General features: G+C 46.4%; 1 protein-coding gene across 1 annotated transcript in view; it reads left to right on the forward strand.

Annotated features, from left to right (window-relative positions):
• The window catches only part of AR (androgen receptor), a 105,464-nt gene that overhangs the window by 58,769 nt on the left and 24,311 nt on the right, over positions 1-22,384 (forward strand). Inside the window, exon 3 of the mRNA XM_065410304.1 lies at positions 17,979-18,095. Within this exon, the coding sequence (XP_065266376.1) occupies positions 17,979-18,095 (117 nt within the window). The remainder of the gene's footprint in view (positions 1-17,978; positions 18,096-22,384) is intronic.

Genomic DNA, 22,384 nt, shown 5'->3' on the forward strand with positions numbered 1-22,384 from the left:
TCAGGAACAGTCAACATGGATTCACCAAGGGCAAGTCATGCCTGACCAACCTGATTGCCTTCTATGATGAGATAACTGGCTCTGTGGATATGGGGAAAGCGGTGGACATGATATATCTTGACTTTAGCAAAGTTTTTGATATGGGTCTCCCACAGTATTCTTGCCAGCAAGTTAAAGTAGTATGGATTGGATGAGTGGACTAAAAGGGCAGGTCTACACTTACTTCCTGGTCCGGCCGTAAGCAATCAATCTTCTGGGATCGATTTATCGCGTCTTGTCTAGACGCGATAAATCGATCCCGGATCGATCCCGGAAGTGCTCACCGTCGACGCCGGTACTCCAGCTCAGCGAGAGGAGTACGCGGCATCGACGGGGGAGCCTGCCTGCCGCGTCTGGACCCGCGGTAAGTTCGAACTAAGGTACTTAGAATTCAGCTACGTTATTAACGTAGCTGAATTTGCATACCTTAGTCCGAAGTGGGGGGTTAGTGTGGACCAGGCCTAAGGTGGATAGAAAGCTAGCTAGATTGTCGGGCTCCATGGGTAATGATCAACAGCTCGATGTCTAGTTGGCAGCCAGTATCAAGGGAAGTGCCCCAGGAGTGGGTCCTGGGGCCAGTTTTGTTCAACATCTTTATTAATGATCTGGACGATGGGATAGATTGCACTCTCAGCAAGTTCACAGATGACACTAAGCTGGGGGGAGAGGTAGATATGCTGGAGGGTAGGGATAGGGTCCAGAGTGATCTAGACAAATTGGAGGATTGGGCCAAAGGAAATCTGATGAGGTTCAACACGGACAAGTGTAGAGTCCTGCACTTAGGACGGAAGAATCCCATGCACCGCTACAGGCTGGGGACCAACTGGCTAAGCAGCAGTTCTGCAGAAAAGGACCTGGGGATTACAGTGGATGAGAAGCTGGATATGAGTCAGCAGTGTGCCCTTGTTGCCAAGAAGGCTAATGGCATATTGGGCTGCATTAGTAGGAGCATTGCCAGCAGATCGAGGGAAGTGATTATTCCCCTCTATTCGGCACTGGTGTGGCCACCTCTGGAGTATTGTGTCAAGTTTTGGGCTCCCCACTACAGAAAGGATGTGGACAAATTGGAGAGAGTCCAGCGGAGGTCAACGAAAATGTTCAGGGGGCTGGGGCACATGACTTATGAGGAGAGACTGAGGGTACGGGGCTTGTTTAGTCTGCAGAAGAGAAGGGGGGGGGATTTGATAGCAGCCTTCAGCTACCTGAAGGGGTTCCAAAGAGGATGGAGCTCATCTGTTCTCAGTGGTGGCAGATGACAGAACAAGGAGCAATGGTCTCAAGTTGCAATGGGGGAGGTCTAGTTTGGATATTAGGAAAAACGATTTCACTAGGAGGGTGGTGAAGCACTGGAATGGGTTACCTAGGGAGGTGGTGGAATCTCCATCCTTAGAGGTTTTTAAGGCCTGGCTTGATAAAGCCCTGGCTGGGATGATTTAATTGGTGTTGGTCCTGCTTTGAGCAGGGGGTTGGACTAGATGACCTCCTGAGGGTGTCTTCCAACCCTAATCTTCTATGATTCAATGAACCTTGCTTAGAGAGACTCAGTAATGCCCTCCAGACATGCCTGGACTTGTGCTCCCCAAGCACATAGACTAGAGTATAAAACAGATAGAGTGGACACATACTGGGCCCTTCTCCTGCCCCCACCTATGCTGCAAGCAACCAAGACACTGAGAAGAAGACAAGACTCCAACACAGGAGAATGGCCTGGTTTAAGGAACAAACCTGTATATTAAGGATTGCAATATTCAGTGGAGTGAGAAAAACTGCTTAATCTAGTTGCTGCCCAGTCTAATAGGGTTGAGAGTTTATACTGCATGCTTATATTTTATTTTATTTTGGTAACCACTCTGAGTTACTTATAATCACTTAACATCTTTCTTTATAGTTAATAAATCTGTTTGTTTATTCTACCTGAAGCAGTGCTTTTGGTTTGAAGTGTGACAGAGTCTCCCCTTGGGATAACAAGCCTGGTGCATATCAATTTCTTTGTTAAATTGACGAACTCATATAAGCTTGCAGTGTCCAGCGGGCATAACTGGACACTGCAAGGTGGAGGTTCCTAGGGCTGTGTCTGGGACCGGAGATATTGGCTAGTGTCATTCACTTGCAAGTAGCTGGGAGCAGCTTACATGCCAGAGGCTGTGCGTGAACAGCCCAGGAGTGGGGTTCTCACAGCAGAGCAGGGTATGGCTGGCTCCCAGAGTCAAGGATTGGGGTGACCTAGCAGATCACCGGTCCAGATAACACCAGAGGGGAACGTCACAGCTCCTCATTCCCATCCTAGAGCGGGAGCCGTGACATCACTGTCATGATGGGACCTATCAAGGCTGCCATCTCACTGTGCAGATCACATACCACTACCCATGAATAAAAAAAGGGACTAAAGTTTCCTGACTCCCTTTCCTAGGGTACATCAGAGAACACATTCTTTCTTTGCTCTACATCCTGAGCTGCCATTTGCCAGAAAAAAAAATATTTGGGCTAGATTGCTGGTTGCTGCCAAAATATATAATAATTTGAAATAAAAAACATTCAGGACCTGTCCCTGTGGTTTAAAATTCCACTCCCCTGTGTTGGGTGATCAGATGGTTGACTGAAGAACCTGCAAAAGATCCCTTCACAGAATATCAAAACAAATTCATCTGCCCTCTCTTCCAGTTGGTTTCTCTTGTTCAGTTTTCCACAGTTGGACTTCTTTAGCAGTCTCAGGGTTGAAATGACAGGGTGGCTTAATTGTGAGTGAAGATGCATTGACGGAGTCCTGGAGATCCCAGGATTGCAATATTTGAGGGTGTTGGTGGTCAAGAATGAAGTGTCGTGGCAGAGCTGTACAGGGAGCTCAGGACTGAAATAACAGCGGTTGCTACAGGTGGGGTCAATTGAGCTGCATAGGAGAAGTTTGCACACTGGCTTGTCTGCATTAGTCTGTATCACTCAGTATTGCTGTCCCCTTTTTGCTGCAGTCCTTACTCAGGCAGGGCACCCACTGACTGCTATGTAGATACGGTAGGATCAGACATTACGTCATCTGAAGTTTGAAGCAGTCATTTTGATTTGAAGAAACCTAGTGAACTAAAACATTATATGGTTTTTTACTATAAAAATGTAAAATGATTAAAGTGTTCCTGTTCACTGAACTTGAGCTTCTTTAAAAAACAGCCTATTAAACTTAAACGATTCCATAGTTATTTGTGTTTATAGCTTGTCATGCAGGTTTTCCTTGGCTTCCTCTGCCCCTCTAATAATTCTTTGTCCTCCCACACAGTGCTCTTCACTTGCATGTAGCACGATTAGAACTCCAGTGTCTGGAGCCACTTTATCATTTGCATGGCAGGCGGTGACACTGGGTAACATTTAATAGAATCATAGGACTGGAAGGGACCTCGAGAGGTCATCTAGTCCAGTCCCCTGCACTCATGGCAGGACTAAGTATTATCTAGACCATCCCTGACAGGTGTTTGTCTAACCTGCTCTTAAAAATCTCCAATGATGGAGATTCCACAACCTCCCTAGGCAATTTATTACAGTGCTTAACCACCCATCGCATTTGAGGTGGAACATTCTTGGGTTCCCTGATAGTTCCCCTTTTGTTTTCCCAACATCCAAGCTCTCACGTTGAGTTAAGCTCTCCTTCTAGCTCCAGCAGGCTGTTGCAATATTTGTCTCAACCGAGCAGAACCATAGTGGCCAGGGCTAACTCGGGGGTTGATTGAAAGATGTTCCTTCATTTCCATCAGTTGCATTAAAATTGTGCCTCATGCACACGTGGCAGTTATCAAAGTCACTCTGCAAGAATAATCAACTACCAATGACAGATTACTGGATCCTGAAAGCTAATTTATTGTGTCTTGCTGATGACTTTCCAATGGGAGTAATAGGTTAGGAACACAGAAGCATAGGAATTGCCAGACTGGATCAGACCAGTTGTCTCATCTAGTGCAATATCTTGTCTCTAACAATGGTCAATACTGGATCTTTCAGAGGAAAGTGTGAGAAACCCTGTAGCAGGCAGTTATATGATAACTGATCCCCAGGGAAAGTTTCCTCCTGGTAATTAGAGATTGGTATATGCCCTGAAGGATGAGGATTTATATTCCTTCCAAAATTGATTGAATGTTTTTTAGCATTTTACTATCATAAACACTATTCCAGATGTACTTACAGATTGCTTTGCTTCTGGAGGAAGCTGCTGCATCAGGCACAGCAATAAATGGTGATTGACAGGCTTTTAGTTGAATAATTTCTGCTGCTTGCATGGCTAGCCAGTTGACATTAATCTTTGTTCTCAGATGAGACTGAAGAATTGTTCTCCCTCTTTGCCCTTCACTTTGTAATCTCAGCTAATGAGCCAAGAGGAATCCAGTGATAGTGACAATTATATTATCATTCTCTCTGTGCCATGCTAAAGAGATACAGAGGAAACCCACTAGAAAGAGATGGTGTCTCACTAGCACCTAGGGGTGGAGGCCCTGAGTTGTCATCCCCCTTGCTGACAGCAGAGAGGGCCAGAGTGAGATTCTGCATTGCACAAGAGGATGTCTGTTAGGAAAAGAGGGGTTGGAATCGTCTAGCATCCTTATTGCTCAATTTACCTGAACAGTCGTAAGTGCCTTATAAGAGTTGTCCTCTTCTGATCATTTCTTACCTATACGTAATACCCAACTGTGTGGATCAGTTTCTTTTCCAAAGTCTACATTTAAGAGCACTATCTATTGGCATTGTATCATTGCAGAAGGGACTGGAATCACAAGACAGTACAGGCTTTTATGTCAGGGGGCTAAATGGAAAAATAGTCTTTCGAGTGCATTACTGCATCGGAAGTGCAGGGATATGTGGTACCACAGAGGAGTGTTACTCTAATAAATTATGAAATAGCATTTAGCAGAGGATACGGAAATCCTCAATTCTCCGACAGAGAGGAAAGGTGGTCTTGTGAAGTCACTGAGCTGTGACTCAGGAAACCTGGGTTAAAATCCTAGACTTTCTGTGTAACCTTGGGCAAGTCATTTAATCCCTCTGTACCTCAGTTCTCTACTGTAAAACTGTGATGATAATACTTCTTCCTCCTCTCCCCCACCCCCCACCCCCCGTTTTGTCTCTTTTGGTTGTTTAGAGTTCTTCAGGGAAGGGACTGTCTCTTACTATATGCACAGACAGCACTTAGCACTGTGGGACCTGATCTGGGTTGGAACCTCAAGGCATTACTTTAATACAAACAATAAACAATAGTTAACAGCTACTTATCACATGTATAATAGCAACAATAATTAACTCTTTGACGTCCTCTAGTGCTTTCAAGCCAAAGATCTCAGAACACTTTACAAACATTCATTTAATGTCCGTAACTCCCCTAAATTGGGAAAAATCATTGTCTACGTTTTACAGAGGGAGAGACTGAGACACAGAGAGAAGGAGAGACTTGCCCAAGACCATATACGGGATTATTGCCAGAAATTGGAAGTCAATATTGTGGTCTTATTACTTATGTTACCTATAAAATCCAACCTCAGGAAAGGGGTAAAGTATAGACTATAGATGGTGTGTGTATACTCTGTTGAAACCTCACTTGGGCACCATATGCCTTTGTCAGGGTTCCTTCCCCACTCTGAACTCTAGGGTACCGAAGTGGGGACCCGCATGAAAGCCCCCTAAGCTTATTTCTACCATCTTAGGTTAAAACCTGGTACGCTGCCACCACCAAGTGATTTAACAAGAAACAGGGAAAGGACCACTTGGAGTTCCTCTTCCCCCAAAATATCCCCCCAAGCCCTTACACCCCCTTTCCTGGGGAGGATTGGGAATAATATCCTGACCAATTGGCTACAAAGTGATCAAAGACCCAAACCCTGAGTCTTTGGACAATGGAAAAATCAGTCAGGTTCTTAAAAGAAGGATTTTATTAAAAAGAAAAGGTAAAAATCATCTCTGTAAAATCAGGATGGACAATAACTTTACAGGGTAATCAGATTCAAAGAGCCAGAGGAACCCCCTCGAGCCTTAGTTTCAAAGTTACAGCAAAACAGGGATACCTCCCTCTAGCAAAGGGAACATTCACAAGTTGAGAAAAACAAAGATAAACTAATACACCTTGCCTGGCTATTACTTACAAGTTTGAAATATGAGAGACTTGTTCAGAAAGATTTGGAGAGCATGGATTAATGTCCGGTCCCTCTTAGTCCCACCAAAACAAAGAGCACAAACAAAAGCTTCCCCCCCCCCCCGATTTGAAAGTATCTTGTCCCCTTGTTGATCCTTTGGGTCAGGTGTCAGCCAGGTTACCTGAGCTCCTTAACCCTTTACAGGTAAAAGGATTTTATAGTATTGTATACAGGAGGGTTGTTACCCTTCCCTTTATAGTTAGGACAGCCTTAATGTTAGCATACATGCTGTCTGGTGCAGTGTCTTCCTGTTTAATATCAAATTTCTTTTAGAATCCCTTATTCTAGGACCTGTGCGAGCGTGTAACATGTTAAATGGCTATTACTGTGGGAATAACAAAAAATGCTGGGTGCTCCCTCTGCAGACATAGCTATTAAATGAAAAACCTTGTTGCTAGGTCTTTAGTAACACCCTTGGTGAAGCCATTGCACCACTAAGAAGGTAAACAATTAGTTCCATAAATTCCATGACTTAGAAATAGGAGATAAATTGTCATTTGCTAAATGGAAAAAAGACAAAGCCATTCCAGAATGAAACCCTAGCTTCAAGTTTTTGAGAAGTTTTACAAACAATGGAAAATAGGAAAAAAGAACAGTAAAAACTAAGCTATTTACAGTTTCTTTTGTGGTTTATTTTTTGTTATTTTTTAGTTGGCTGCAAATTTGTCAGTTTTTCTGAAACAGGGAAGGGAATGAATCACACTGAAATGAGTTAGAAATAATGCAGAAAAAGGCACATCAATCTGTGAGATCCTTTTTGTATTAAAACCGCTCTTCATTATTTCCTGTGCTTTTTCATTCAAGGATATACTACCATCCCCACATATAAGATCAGAATATTCAGAGATTCATGTCTAAGTCATCAATTATTGTACTTCTGTTCTCATCACTACTTGCGGGGGTGGGAAAACACAAGTGCTGTTAGGACATTAGTAGTACACACACAGGAGAGTCCCCAGGTTGGCATCCATCTCTATAAGATCCACAAGTAAATACATAATATCTCAGTTATGGCCATCCTCCATCCAGCCAAGGAGGACTGGACTGTAGTCAGTTCAGCCAGGTTTGCTTTTAACTAGGCTGAGACGATGACATGAAACATGGTCTCTCTCCCACTGTCTGAGCTCACAGTATGAGCAATAATCTTAGCTCCTGGCACTCCCAGGTGTGAGAATTCTAGGCTGCCCTAGTAATTTTTAAAAAAAGGTCAGAAGTCCAAAATGACACAGGCAGCTTATTCTCCCAGTGAAAAAGTAAAAGACAGGTGTGTGAACAATTATCCCTATTATTTGTTTAGTGGTAAAGAAACCACAGCTCCATTATGACACACATATAACAAAAAGACAGCCACAGGGAGTTTTACAATCCAAGTAAAAAAGGGAGAGCCTTCCCTGAACTGAACCCAGCTGTCACAGTGAAAGCACTAGCTCCTGACCACTAGATCAACAATTGACTTGAGATTCAGAGCCCATGGGTCCACTTAAACCCAGTGGCAGGAAGGCATACTCTAGTAGAGGTGCATTTTAAAACGTGCACAGTTGTATATAATTATATAGCTAGATGAGAGACTGAGCGCTCCCAACTCTAGGTGAGAGAAGATTATTCAGTCTCCGAGACCCTTTCATGTTTTGGCCTTTCTACGGTGTGCGCCAACAAAGAGTGACCATTAGTGACAGCTGGTGATGTTAATATATTTTGAAGTGAACCTTTTCCCCTGAGGGACTGGGTTGATACCACTGATTCATTTCAAGTAGACCGCTGAAACATCATCAGACTGCAGGTGGCCTGGGGGTAGAAAGCTCTGTATTCCGCTTCCAGTCCCCTGAGCCCTCCTACCGTCCCCAGTGGTATTACCTCACACATACACGCACAGCCCCACCGATGCTATGTGAGGAAAGCAAGAGCACTTGTAACAGAAAAAACTGCCTCGGATGCTATTCATGTGTTTGGATTAAAGGGGTTAGTGCTGTGGTGGTGTCTGGTTAGCCTCAGAAAGTCCTGATAGTGATATATTTGACCCTGGAATGTCCTTGTACGTCTTGAGCAGTTATCTTGTTGCATTTCTTTGCTAATGTCCCTCTTGGGAGTGGCACTTGGCTTTTCTAAGGTTTTGAGCTGTTATTTTAGCAAAGACACTGTAGTTTAGACTAGGGAAATGAGATAGGGAAGGAGCAGGAGCCAAACCGTGAAGAGGTGGAGCCAGACAGTGCTTTAGTTGGAGCTGCCCTCAGGCGACTCCTGCAAGGGGCATCCCGGTTTGTGAGCCGCCTTTGGCAAACGTAGGTAGGAAGTTCTGAGTTGGCCCTGAATATCTGTCATGTGGTTCCTGCCGCTCCCAGTTCCACCTTTCTTTCTGCCTACGGTAATATTGGTGAGTTCCAGGGGGGTCCTGTGTGCCCCGCTTCACCATGGGAAAGGAATTGTACAATTGAAAATGAATGTGGCAGGGAAGAGAGTAAGATGTCCACATGGGCTGTTCTGTTACTCCCCACATCAATGCCTTGGGAAGCAAAGCTTCCATTCTTGTTTGATTCACACTTACAAGCAGGTCCAGCAGAGAAAGCATGGACTCAGTGCCTGGTGCCCTTATCTCTCACACATACATATAATGCTAACTAACCCATTTTCTACTGAGGCTGTATATTATCCAGCCTTAGTTAATTGCTAGTAAGGGGTTGGTATTGGAGTTCTGTGGGATTTTGCATGGTCTCTGCTTCTGTGGGGTTTTTTTAGATGTTCTTAAAGCTGATTGATGGGCAAGAGAGAGAGAAGTGGGGGGAATGAGAGGGGGAGCTGATGAAAGTTTGGTGTTAAAAGGATTGAGTGAAATATCACATGCTGTAGTAATGCACTCCAGCCTCATTATGTTTCCATTCTTGGCACCCAAGCACATGGGGTGTTATAACCAGGTGCTAATAAGGGCAGCTACAAGGAGCTTAACTGTATGGTAGTTTTCAGCCCTGTGCTATAGCCTCATGCCAGGCATCATGAGAGAGATGATTATTATTATAACAGAAAGCCTCATCATGACTCTTACGTGATACCTTGATTACAGGTTGTTGGTGTGATTTTGCTGATGGAGGTCAACAATGTCAGACAAAGAGCACAGTTTTATAATGTTAGGAGGAGGCTCAGGAGGTGGGAAGAAGACTGAGAATTCTTAGTGTGAGCTCAGCAGTCACCTAGGACACAGCAGGCAAGTAATTGACTGCAAGGTGCTCTTGGAATTTGGAGGTTGCTGATGAAACCAGAGGTGTCGCAACCTGCTGTGTGACACCCCCACACCCATGCACTAACAAATTAGCCAGGCCATTTGGGGGCTTTTCAGTGAAGGAATACCAATATACTGAAGTGGTTTTTTTTTTCATTCAGTGCAACGAAAGCAGGGCCGTCCTTACCCATACGCAAAATACGCCAAATTTCCTGGAGTCTTGTGCAGCTGTGTGTTGCTCCAGCCCCTGCTCTGTCTCTTCCCTAGGACCCCCGCCCCTGCTCCACCCCGACCCGGCTCTTCCCGCCCTAGCCCCGCCCCCACTCCACTGAGGACTCCAGAAGGTAAGCAGAGCGACCCGGCCCCAGCCTGCTCCGCTCCCCTGGCTCCCAGCTGCTCCCAGCTGCGCTGCCGGCAAGTGCTGGGGGGCGGTTCCCCTCTCCCCCCAAGCCTGGGAGCCAGGAGAGCGGAGCAGGCTGGGGCCGGGTCACTCCACTTCCCGCAGGAAGTGGCCAGCCCCTGTCCCCACCTGGGGCCAGCCCCCTCCCCCACGTAGGCCTGGGGCAGGGCCACACACAGCCCCCCCGCAGGGGGGCTGCATAGGGCACCAAAATAGCTAAGGATGGCCCTGAACGAATATGAATCCTTTGATAAAGCTGTTAGGTTAGACTTACGCTTAGATGGATCAAAAGGTTGGCTCCTTGAGCAGTATTGAAAGCCGAAGTTTGTGGGATTTCAGGGAAAACCACTATAGGTAGAATTTGGACAGGTACAATTTTCCATGACTCCATAACATCAGATTACATTGGGTGTATGGCTTCTTCCTTTGTTGAGGCTAATCTGGGTTTGGGTGCTCAGAGTCTGAAGTGCATTGGGTAAATCTTGATCTACTAAATGTGTCCAGACTTGACAAGAAAGCAAAATGTGAAGCAATAGATAATACGTTGCAACTGAGGGAAAGTTAATTCTCGGTGTGTCTTGAGATTGAGACATCAAGGATGATAAGGTAGAAGCAGGTTAAATATTACCATTTACAACTACTTTCCTTCCCTTTGAATTCGAAGAATAGTGCTTTTAAGATGCTAGCTATAAATGACAATAAATAATGGCCTCTCAGCTCTCTGCAGGTGTTCATAAACTCACTGCTTCACAGGAAATCCCACATTAAGCAAGGCCAGTTAGAAGATGGGTTCAGTTAAAAATACTGCATTGTGCTGCAAATGCTGCACAAACAACATATTCAGCCCCTAGGGATGTGGGAGAACTTTGAATCACTGAGCAGTTACTTTCCTGACATGTTGCCCACAGAATCCAGCCCTCAGTCTCAAGATTAGTAGCTATAGGTCATTGTCTGAAGGGCAGGTTAAAGTAAAGTGGGTGGAATAAATCATTTCTAATATAAAATGTACTGTAAGCAGAAGGATAAATATGTAGGGACAGGCAGTGCCTTATTCCACAATCCATAGAATAGAGACATGCATTTATATCAAAGGAATTATATTGACTTTAAGGGATATGACTTGAATATCATAATGCTCCAATGAGAACGCAGAATGTTGGAGCTGTGGGAATGAAAAGGGTTAGTGTGGACGGAATTCGACGTTATTGGCCTCCGGGAGCTATCCCACAGTGCTTCATTGTGACCGCTCTGGACAGCACTCTCAACTCAGATGCACTGGCCAGGTAGACAGGAAAAGCCCAGCGAATGTTTGAATTTCATTTCCTGTTTGCTCAGCATGGAGAGCACAGGTGACCACGCAGAGCTCATCAGCACAGGTAACCGTGATGGAGTCCCAGGATCGCAAAAGAGCTCCAGCATGGACAGAACGGGAAGTACGGGATCTGCTCGCCATATGGGGAGATGAATCAGTGCTGGCCAAACTCCGAAGCAGTAAACGAAATGGCAAAATATTAGAAAAGGTCTCCAAGGCCATGAAGGACAGAGGCCATAACAGGGACGCACAGCAGTGCCGCGTGAAAATTAAGGAGCTAAGGCAAGCCTACCACAAAGCCAGAGAAGCAAACGGAAGGTCCGGGGCTGAGCCGCAAACATGCCGCTTCTACGCGGAGCTGCATGCCATTCTAGGGGGTGCAGCCACCACTACCCCAACCGTGTGCTATGAGTCCCTCACTGGAGAAACACACAGGGAAGCGGGTTCGGGGTACGAGGAAGATGAGGATGAAGATAATGTAAATAGCTCACAGCAGCAAGGAAGCGGAGAAACCGGTTTCCCCAACAGCCAGGATATGTTTATCACCCTGGACCTGGAACCAGTAACCCAGTGGGCACACAGGGGACCTCTGGTGAGTGTACCTTTGTAAATATTACACATGGTTTAAAAGCAAGCGTGTTTAATGATTAATGATTAATTTGCCCTGGCAATCGTGGCCAGTACAGCTACTGGAAAAGTCTGTTAACGTGTATGGGGATGGAGCGGAAATCCTCCAGGGACATCTCCAGAAAGCTCTCCTTCATGTACTCCCAAAGCCTTTGCAAAAGGTTTCTGGGGAGGGCTGCCTTATCCCGTCCGCCATGGTAGGACACTTTACCACGCCAGGCCAGTAGCACGTAGTCTGGAATCATTGCATAACAAAGAATGGCAGCGTATGGTCCCGGTGTTTGCTGGCATGCAGACAACATCCATTCCTTATCGCTCTTTGTTATCCTCAGGAGAGTGATATCATTCACGGTCACCTGGTTGAAATGGGGCAATTTTATTAAGGGGACATTCAGAGGTGCCCCTTCCTGCTCTGCTGAACAGAAATATTCCCCGCTGTTAGCCACGCGGTGGGGGGGGGGGGGGTGAAGTGATCATCCCAGAGAATTGGGTGTGTGGGGGAGGGGAATTAGTTGGGTTTGTGCTGCACGTTAACCCTGAAACCGCAGCCCCTCCTTTTACATTGCAAACCCATTTTAAATGGCCAACCCAACGCGTGCTTGGTATGGTTAATGAGAGCAGTACTGTTTGAAACCATCCCCACATGTTAAGAAGGTTAAAAAAGCCAAAAGACTGTGTCTTACCATGGCTGCCTGCAAGCTGAAATCTGTGGCCTGGCACTGCGTGAGTGATATCTCACACCAAACCGGCAGGCCCTCAATATAAGAGGAAAAATGCGACCTTGTAACGAAAGCACATGTGCTGTGTGATGTGAACAGCAAAATTTAACGTGAAAGAGTGTACCCATTGTTCTCTAAAATGTATCTTTTTTAACCACCTCTCCCTTCTCCTCCACCAGCTGCAAATCTTTCTCCTTCACAGAGGCTTGTGAATATTCGAAAGCGGAAGCGAAGGACGCGTGATGAAATGTTTACAGAACTACAGACTGCCTCCCACGCTGACAGAGCACAGCAGAATGCGTGGAGGCAGTCAATGACTGATTATAGAAAAGCCCAATATGAGCGAGAGGAGAGGTGGCGTGCTGAATCGCGGGCTGAAGAGGAGAGGTGGCGTGCTGAATCGCGGGCTGAAGAGGATAGGTGGCGTCAGCTTGCACACAGAAGGCAAGAGTCGATGCTCCGGCTGCTGGAGCATCAAACTGATATGCTCCAGCGTATGGTTGAGCTGCAGGAAAGGCAGCAGGAGCACAGACCGCCGCTACAGCCCCTGTGTAACCAACAGCCCTCCTCCCCAAGTCCCATTGCCTCCTCACCCAGACGCCCAAGAACACGGTGGGGGGGCCTCCGGCCACCCAGTCACTCCACCCCAGATGATTTCCCGAGCAATAAGTGTTAAAGTTTTAAAGTTTTAAACTGCAGTGTGTCCTTTTCCTTCCCTCCTCCCCCACCCATCCCGGGCTACCTTTGCAATTATCCCCCTAGTTGTGTGATGAATTAATAAAGAATGCATGAATGTGAAGTAACAATGACTTTATTGCCTCTGCAAGTGGTGCTCGAAGGGGGGAGGGTAGGGGAGGGTGGGGTGGTTGGTTTACAGGGAAGTAGAGTTAACCGGGTGGGGGGGGAGGGGCGGAGGGTTCATCAAGGAGAAACAAACAGAAGTTTCACACCGTAGCCTGGCCAGTCACAAAACTCGTTTTCAAAGCTTCTCTGATGCGCACCGCGCCCTGCTGTGCTCCTCTAACCGCCCTGGTGTCTGGCTGCGCGTAATCAGCGGCCAAGCGATTTGCCTCAACCTCCCACCCCGCCATAAATGTCTCCCCCTTACTCTCACAGATATTGTGGAGCGCACAGCAAGCAGCAATAACAATGGGGATATTCTTTTCGCTAAGGTCTGAGCGAGTCAGTAAGCTGCGCCAGCGCGCTTTTAAACGCCCAAATGCACATTCCACCACCATTCGGCACTTGCTCAGCCTGTAGTTGAACAGGTCCTGACTCCTGTCCAGGCTGCCTGTGTACGGCTTCATGAGCCATGCCATTAAGGGGTAGGCTGGGTCCCCAAGGATCACGATAGGCATTTCAACATCCCCAACGGTTATTTTCTGGTCTGGGAAGAAAGTCCCTTCCTCCAGCTTTCGAAACAGAACAGAGTGCCTGAAGATGCGAGCATCATGTACCCTTCCCGGCCAGCCCACGTTGATGTTGGTGAAACGTCCCTTGTGATCCACCAGGGCTTGCAGCAGCATTGAGAAGTACCCCTTGCGGTTTATGTACTCGGTGGCTTGGTGCTCCGGTGCCAAGATAGGGATATGGGTTCCGTCTATCGCCCCACCACAGTTTGGGAATCCCATTGCAGCAAAGCCATCCACTATGTCCTGCACGTTTCCCAGAGTCACTACCCTTGATATCACCAGGTCTCTCATTGCCCTGGCAACTTGGATCACAGCAGCCCCCACAGTAGATTTGCCCACTCCAAATTGATTCCCGACTGACCGGTAGCTGTCTGGCGTTGCAAGCTTCCACAGGGCTATCACCACTCGCTTCTCAACTGTGAGGGCTGCTCTCATCCTGGTATTCTGGCGCTTCAGGGCAGGGGAAAGCAAGTCACAAAGTTCCATGAAAGTGCCCTTACGCATGCGAAAGTTTCGCAGCCACTGGGAATCGTCCCACACCTGCAGCACGATGCGGTCCCACCAGTCTGTGCTTGTTTCCCGGGCCCAGAATCGGCGTTCCACGGCATCAACCTGCCCCAGGAACACCATGATTTCCACATTGCTGGGGCCTGTGCCTTGTGAGAGGTCTAAGTCCATGTCCATTTCCTCATCACTCTCGTCGCCGCGCTGCAATCGCCTCCTCCTCGCCTGGTCCTGGTTTTGCTTTGGCATGTCCTGGCTCTGCATATACTCCAGGACAATGCACGTGGTGTTCATAGTGCTCATAATTGCCGCGATGATCTGAGCGGGCTCCATGATCCCAGTGCTAGCTATGGTGTCTGGTCTGAAAAAAGGCGCGAAACTAGTATCTGACGGACCAGGGGAAGGAGGGAGGGAGGGAGGGAGGGAAGGAGGGGCGAGTGACGACATGGCGTACAGGTACAGGGAATTAAAATCAAGAAAGGTGGCTTTGCATCAGGGAGAAACACAAACAACTGTCACACAGAATGCCCCCCCCCCGAGATTTAACTCAAAAGCCTGGGTTTAGCAGGCCGTTGATTTGACGGAGGGAGGGGGGAAGGAAATGAATACAGAACAAATCTATTTTTTACATCTTAAGACGACGGTGCAGCATGACTGATAGCCCTCGGCATTTTCTGGGTGCTTGGCAGCAAATACTGGGCGCTTGGCAGTTAGCCTTCAGGCCTATTGCACGATCTGCTGCTCAGGGAAGACTCAGCTAACGTGCGATGAGCCAACAGGGCGCGTGGCAGAAAATGGCATACTACGACTGATAACCATCATCATCAAGACAGTTCCATAGGACTGAGCATGTCTGCCCAGGTGCCCATGATTGACAGCCACTGCTGTACGACGAGGACGGTTACCAGTCGTAATAAACCATCTACTGCCAAAAGGCAAAAGGCAAGGGGGCTGGTGCAATGCAGCCCCACGGCTGCCGGCACCCAGATCGCCAATGAAGGCTACCAGTCATGCTGCACCGTCTACCGCCAAAAGGCAGTTAGCTGCTGCTGCTGTGTAGCAATGCAGTCCCACGTCTGCCGGCACCCAGATGACATATGGTGACGGTGAGCTGAGCTGAGCGGGCTCCATGCTTGCCGTGGTATGTTGTCTGCACAGGTAACCCAGGTAAAAAGGCGCGAATCTATTGTCTGCCGTTGCTCTGACGGAGGGGGAGGGGCCTGACGACATGTAACCAGAACCCCCCGCGACACTGTTTTGCATCATTCGGGCATTGGAATCTCAACCCAGAATTCCAATGGGCGGCGGAGACTGCGGGAACTGTGGGATAGCTACCCATAGTGCAATGCTCCGGAAGTCGACGCTAGCCTCGGTACTGTGGACGCGGTCCGCCGACTAGAGCACTTAGAGCATTTTATGTGGGGACACACACAATCGGCTGTATACAACCGATTTCTATAAAACCGGCTTCTATTAATTCGATCTAATTTCGTAGTGTAGACATACCCTGAGTGTGGGGCAGTTTGCTTGCACTGAGTCTCTCTTGCTTGTTGGTAGTTAGTATCTTTGTAGTCCTACAGTGTGTTTCCTATCGCCGGTTTCACATACCTTTCGAGACAGGCCATTTTACTAAGGCATTGGATACACTAGCGCTGTAAAGCGCTGCAACTTGCTGCGCTCAGGGGTGTGAAAACACACACCCCCCCGAGCGCAGCGAGTGCAGCGCTGTAAAGCACCAGTGTAATCAGCGCCTGCAGTGCTGCATGCTCGCTCGCAGCGCTGCCAGCTACTCCCCTCGGAGAGGTGGAGTACTTACAGCGCTGCGAGAGAGCTCTCGCAGCGCTAGCGGTGCGACTACACTCGCGCTTCACAGCGCTGCCGCGGCAGCACTGTGAATTGCCAAGTGTAGCCAAGGCCTAAGAGTGAAGAATAGACTTGAGAGACAAATTCTGCAGCCCTCACTCAAGCAGCATTTGGCACACAGTGATTAGAGATGGAAAGACCTATTAGATCTCATCCAGGTCATCCCCAGTTAGCGCAGGTTTGTTCTCCACAGTCTGTTTCCTAGTGTTCTGTTCAGTCTAGCTTTAAATGTGCTATTTAAATGCAAAGTCTACCATGTGGGCGATGCTGATAATTCTGTCACTGAAAATCAACAGGCCCACAACACATCTAGGCTGAGTCAGCGACATGTCTTCATATGCACCGGGCAGACAGCAAGTATGAAAAATCGGGACAGGGGGTGGGGGGTAATAGGAGCCTATATAAGAAAAAGACCCAAAAATCGGGACTGTCCCTATAAAATCGGGACATCTGGTCACCCTAGGGCCCCATAGCAATAAAGAGTTAATGGAAGTGGCAAGTGTTTGGTGTGTTGGTGGTGCTGAGGAACCACAGGAATGTGGTATAACTGTTAACTCAACCCAAGGCTGCAGGGAGGAGACCCAGCCAGATCGTTTCCCATTCCTATGACCACAATATTTCACAGAGGCTGAGGAAGTAACACAGGAGATGCACAGCTGTTGCCTCATTCTATCCCTGTTCTTTGGTTATCTTTTTGTTACTTTCTTTTTTATTCTTATAAATTTGCTGATTGCTAATGACATTCTGCACAAGACAAAATACAGACTCTCTGTCATCCAAAGAGCTTACAATCTAAAAGACAGCATTGAAAGTGGGCCTTTAGACAGATACTGATGTCGTGTATCTTCAGGTGGGACACCCAAAGAAAGGGACCGTTTTAGTACAGCAAAATCAGTTTATATATATATATTTATTTTGCTGCTGGCCGATTCCCGTAAAAAATTCCCATATCTAGCAACAGAGATAGCTAACATAGTAAGTGAAGAATCATGTTTAGAATTCTCAATAGCAAGTTAACAGAAAGCATCACTGCTCCACTGGGAGGAAATGGGGTCCACGCCAATCTGGTTTAGATTTTATCAGAAAGCAGCTCCATCTGTCCAGTATCCTGATGGAGATACAGATTGTGTTTGCCTTTCCAGCAGCTCTCCTTTATGTGGAGGAATGATCACAGTTCCCAAGGCCCTAGTGGGATGGCTAATGGGAGGTAATTGCAATGCCCTCTTGGGTTTCCATTTTCAGATTTCTTTCTCCATATCAGAGATGTTTCATCAAGACAATATGGCATTTGGATCTCGTAACATTACATCGTGCTGGCCCCCAAACTGTATTGCTGCTGCCACAACATCCCACACAATCTGCTTGCCAGATGAGGGAAAGACCATTTCAAATCAGGAATGTCCTGCAGAAACTGTCAGTGCTAGGAGCCCTTTCTTGTTCAAAATGGTATCCTTTCTGTTTAATGTACATCCTTCATATGCAGTGGCTTTCAGCCTCCAAAATGAGCTGCAGTGCTCTGAAAACTAGATTCTTGTTAGAAGACTCACACAAAACTAAACTAGGAATGTGAATTTTCAAAACTCCCATTGACTTCAGTGGGAACAGCGTCAGGTCCATACAGCGATGCTATGGGAAAACATGAGAGCTTGTCCTGATTGTACAGTACCTTCTGACTGATCTATGGAAATGCAGGAACCATTGTCCATCTGCTTTTTCTTTAATGTTTCTAGGTAAACAGAAATACCTGTGTGCCAGCCGGAATGACTGCACCATCGATAAATTCAGAAGAAAAAACTGCCCTTCCTGTCGCCTGCGAAAGTGCTACGAAGCAGGGATGACCCTGGGAGGTAGTGTGTGCTCGGTAGCACCCTTTGATGCTTTCATATGCACCTGTATGATTTATATATGGAACGCACACCTGTGGCGCTTTTTTAGATCTCTCCCTAGATTAAACTATTGGCACCTCTGACCATAGAGACTGTACATTGCCCTGTACTAAATTCTTGCAATTAACTGATAAGCGTATTATGGACACAATGCACTCTTTTTACAGATCTCTTCTTCCAGTTACCCCTGCAGGATCTCTGATGTGTGGGATACATGCCACTGACACCACCTAGGCCCATCTGGCCCAGTGGGAGTAGCATGCAGCCCTAAAGTTTAAAGATAACAAGTAGTCCCATGTCATGGCAGGCAAAGGGTTAAGAGGACTCACTTGTTTTATAAAGCTGGGCAGTAGGGCCTCTTCAATCCATGCTTTGCCAATCCCCACACTCGGTAACCCACACAAATAATGGTTCTCTCTCTCTCTCTCCCCACCTCTCAGCAAAGATTTAACATATCTTGTATCACTGAGCTTTCGTTGTTTTCCCCAAAATTTCTGCAGCCCTCGCTTGTGGATTATAAAAGTTATCATAACACTTACATATTGTCAAAGTCAATTATTGTTATTGCAGCTTGTAATTGCAGACCCCTCGCTCTTGTTTTTCTATTGCATTTGTTCTCACTAATTTACCAAGTTCAGTCCTCCCCAAAAGGGCCTTTTCCATCCCTAGTGCACTGTGTTGAAGTTGTACTGTGGTTGCCTTTGAATAACAGGAAATATTTTCACAGACTTCTCTTGGAGGGACTTTTCCCCTACTGCCATTTAATCTTTCTATGCCAAAACATTTTTTATCTCCTGGTTTTTTAAAAGCTATTCATATCATGGGCATTTTATTGTTTGTCAGTGTGTGAAGTGGTTTGACATGCATGGGTTATGATCCTTTAATAGCTCTGGTCTTTTAAGTGGACTGATCCTTTAAAAGGTGCAGTAAATATGGAAGGACTCTAGGCTCCAATTTAATTCTTTCTCATTTCACAGCTCTCCCCTTTGCAGTCGTATAATTCTCCAGCTATTTTGCTGACTCCCTAACGTGCCTTCCTAAAATCCCTTTGAATCCTGAAAAGCTCTAGCTAATTAGTGACCTTTCCTCCTTCTTTAAAATAACCGTCCGGGTGAGATGATAGTTATGCGTGAGCCGTAATTGTGGTGCTTGCACCTTATTATTAGTTATGTATTAGTCTGGAAAATAAAAGAACGAGTCACTAAAATATTGGCTTTTCCTTAACCCCATTGGGGCTGATTCACGTTGGTGTGTGCTGTCTCCAGCTGTGGCGGAATTGTGCCATTAATGCTTTCATTTGAGGTGTCAAATGTAGTGCTTGTCGACTGTGTTTATTTTCTGGAACATGATGGATATGGATTAATCCCATATAGAGAGCAATAAAGCTTAGTTCTTTTCATCTTCAGAGTGCTTTATAAACACGTCCATCAGGTCTACACTACAGGCCTATATTGGTATAACTACAGTCCTTAGGGGTGTGAAAAATCTACACCCCTGAGCGACATAGTTATACAGACCTAACCATACCCCCCATCATGTGTAGACAGCACTATGCTGGTGGTAGAGTTTCTCCTGTCAACACAGCTACCGCCTCTCAGGGAAGTGGATTAACTATGCCGATGAGAAAAGCTCTTCCATCAGCATAGGAGCGTCTTTACTAACGCACTACAAGGGCACCGCTATACCAGTGCAGCTGTTGCACTGTACATCCTGTGCCCTGGCCATGGCAGTAGTAGCATCCTGATTTTACAGGTCGGAAAACAGGCATAGAGAAATGAAGGGTCTCACAATAAGGCAGAGTCCGAGCTAGTTGAGAACTCCCATGTTACTGGTTCTCTGATCTGTGCTTGACATCATCACATGGTCAATAAGGGGAGAGCAAGGGTTTGTTTTTCAATAAACAGCTTGAACCCTGGCTTCCCCTGTGGCTGCATCATCACATTTCACTTGAACATTTGTGGAAAGGCCTGAAGTTAATTAAAAGTCACAGGGCTGTAGAGCTCTCTGTCCACGTCAGCGGTTTTCTTTGCGGGCCTTTAAGCTTTTGTGTTCACTGGGGGGAAAAAGGTGTGGTCTTATCTCAAGTTAGCTAACACAAGGTAAAATTCTAGTGAAAACAAGGCAGTTTGTAGCTTTCAGCTGAGTTACCAGGTCAAGGTAAGCCCTAGACTCCCCTATAGTCTCTAAGGTATGTCTACAGGGCTGTGTGTCTCAGAGCCCAGGTCAACTGACTCAGGCACACTGGTCTCATTCTATGGGGCTAAAAATAGCAGTGTAGACGTTCTTGCTAGGGCTGGAGCCAAGGCTCTGAGACGCAGCCTGAGCAGGAACATCTCCATTGCTATTTTTAGCTTCGTAGTATGAGCTTGGGTCCATTGACCCAGGCTCTGAGACTCGCTACCACTGGCCTTTTTTTTTTTTTTTTTTTTCCAGTGTAGATGTATCCTAACTTGACCTGCTCACCCTCATGAAAGCTACAGACTGCCTTGTCTTTACTAGGAATTTACTCCATGTTAGTTAACTCGAGCTGAGAACACACCTCTTTCCTAGAAGAGAACACCTTTTTGTTTTCCCTGTGTGGGCTGGTGGAAACAGTAGATCAGAAAAAAAGGGGGTCAGAGTGGTTACAGTCCACTCTCCCTGGTGAGCACCAGCTCCAGTGTGTCACCCTGGCATTCCTGATGTTCCATTGGGTTGTTAGCACTTTAGAGGGGGCCATGCTGGATCCAAGTGTCACCTGCCATACCAGGTATGTGAATTAGCAGCGAAGCAATTACTACAAATCCCCACAAAAACTTCTAAGTGCACTGAAATGTGCAGCTCAGCAGGGCCAACAAAAATGTCCTTAGAATATCAGAGAGGAGACATTATATTAGGCAGATGTTTTTAAAACTCAAGCTGATGCCCTGTAGCTAACTGGGAATAAGATTCTGGGGGCCTCACAGGAAACACGAAGGCTTCTTTTGCTGCAGTTGGCTTGTTTCCAGGTCACCGTGCTCCTCCTGTAGTGTGCAAGCAGCTATCGTTTAATGAAGGAACGAATCTCAACAGACAAGCCATTTCTGGGTCAATTGAACCCCCATTGGGTGGTGTTTTAGGGCATGAGGCCAACAAATCAGCCATTTTGACCATTTGAGAAGTATCATACAAATGGGTTTATAAGTGGGGAGGGGGAGGGGCAGGGGGGAGTCAGGCTTGCCCATTCACTGGATCAGCTGCTGAAGCTTTCTGATTGGTTGGCAGCTCTGCGCTCCCCATTGTATTTGAGTCCTAATGCCATTTTACTATGCCTTTCTGGCATTGTCTTCCTGGGATTTTAAGGTGCTTTCATTAACTGCTTGGGCAAATCCAAGAACCTTGAACCTCAGGTTTTTGCCCAAATATTCCCTGAGAACAGTTGGGAATGCCAGGAAAAGATGCACCAGAGCCCTAATAAAAGTATCTGAAAGCTCTGAAACACAGAAACACATGCGACTTGAGATAAACGTATCTCTGTGAACATGGAGGAAGAGAGAGCCTCAGCACCCTAGATATTATTGGTGCTCAGTAAATACCAGGAAGAGAGAGAGAGAAGTCCTGTTTCCTCTGCCTTTTCTGTCATATGAAAGTTCTGGAGCATGTGACAACAGATTTTTGGAGACAAAACATGCCTTATCTTCCGCTGTGACCTGCAGGATGGGCTTTTCTATTTTATGCTCTCGTTATGAGAATAGCCTTAGGGCTTGTCATCACTAGAAAATTAGGTTGATGTTAACACAGTTCAGCAGTCAGCAGGCAAGGGCCATTGTGTTTAACGTCCAGTTAGTTGGTCATGGTTATCCTTCTGGTTCCAGTAAGGGTTGCCCACTACCAGCTGACACAACGTTAAACACGGTTTGGCCCTGTCTGCTCTGATTGCTGAGTTGGTAGTTAATATATCTCTTCAAGGCTGTGTTGTTACACTAATCACTTAATTTTCTGGTTCTGCCTGAAAGCGCCATATGGGGAGTCTACATCAGTATTTGGAGTAGCTCATGTTGATCATGTAGCCAGTTAACCGAGTCAGTGTACCAGTTAGTAACCAGTAAATGGGTAAGTGGGCCTGGTGGGAACCCAGGTGATGTTTAGTTTCATGAAACATCTGGAATGTTTATTTTAAGTTCTGAGATTTAGTGAACCTTTTGTTTGAGTTTCAAGAAACATTCCTTCCCTTCATTTAAACTCTTGTTAATCCAGGGAAATTTAATAAAAACTGTGGGGGCCAGATTTTC

This window comes from Emys orbicularis, chromosome 9 (genome assembly GCF_028017835.1).
Source record: "Emys orbicularis isolate rEmyOrb1 chromosome 9, rEmyOrb1.hap1, whole genome shotgun sequence".
NCBI classification, from domain to species: Eukaryota; Metazoa; Chordata; order Testudines; family Emydidae; genus Emys; species Emys orbicularis.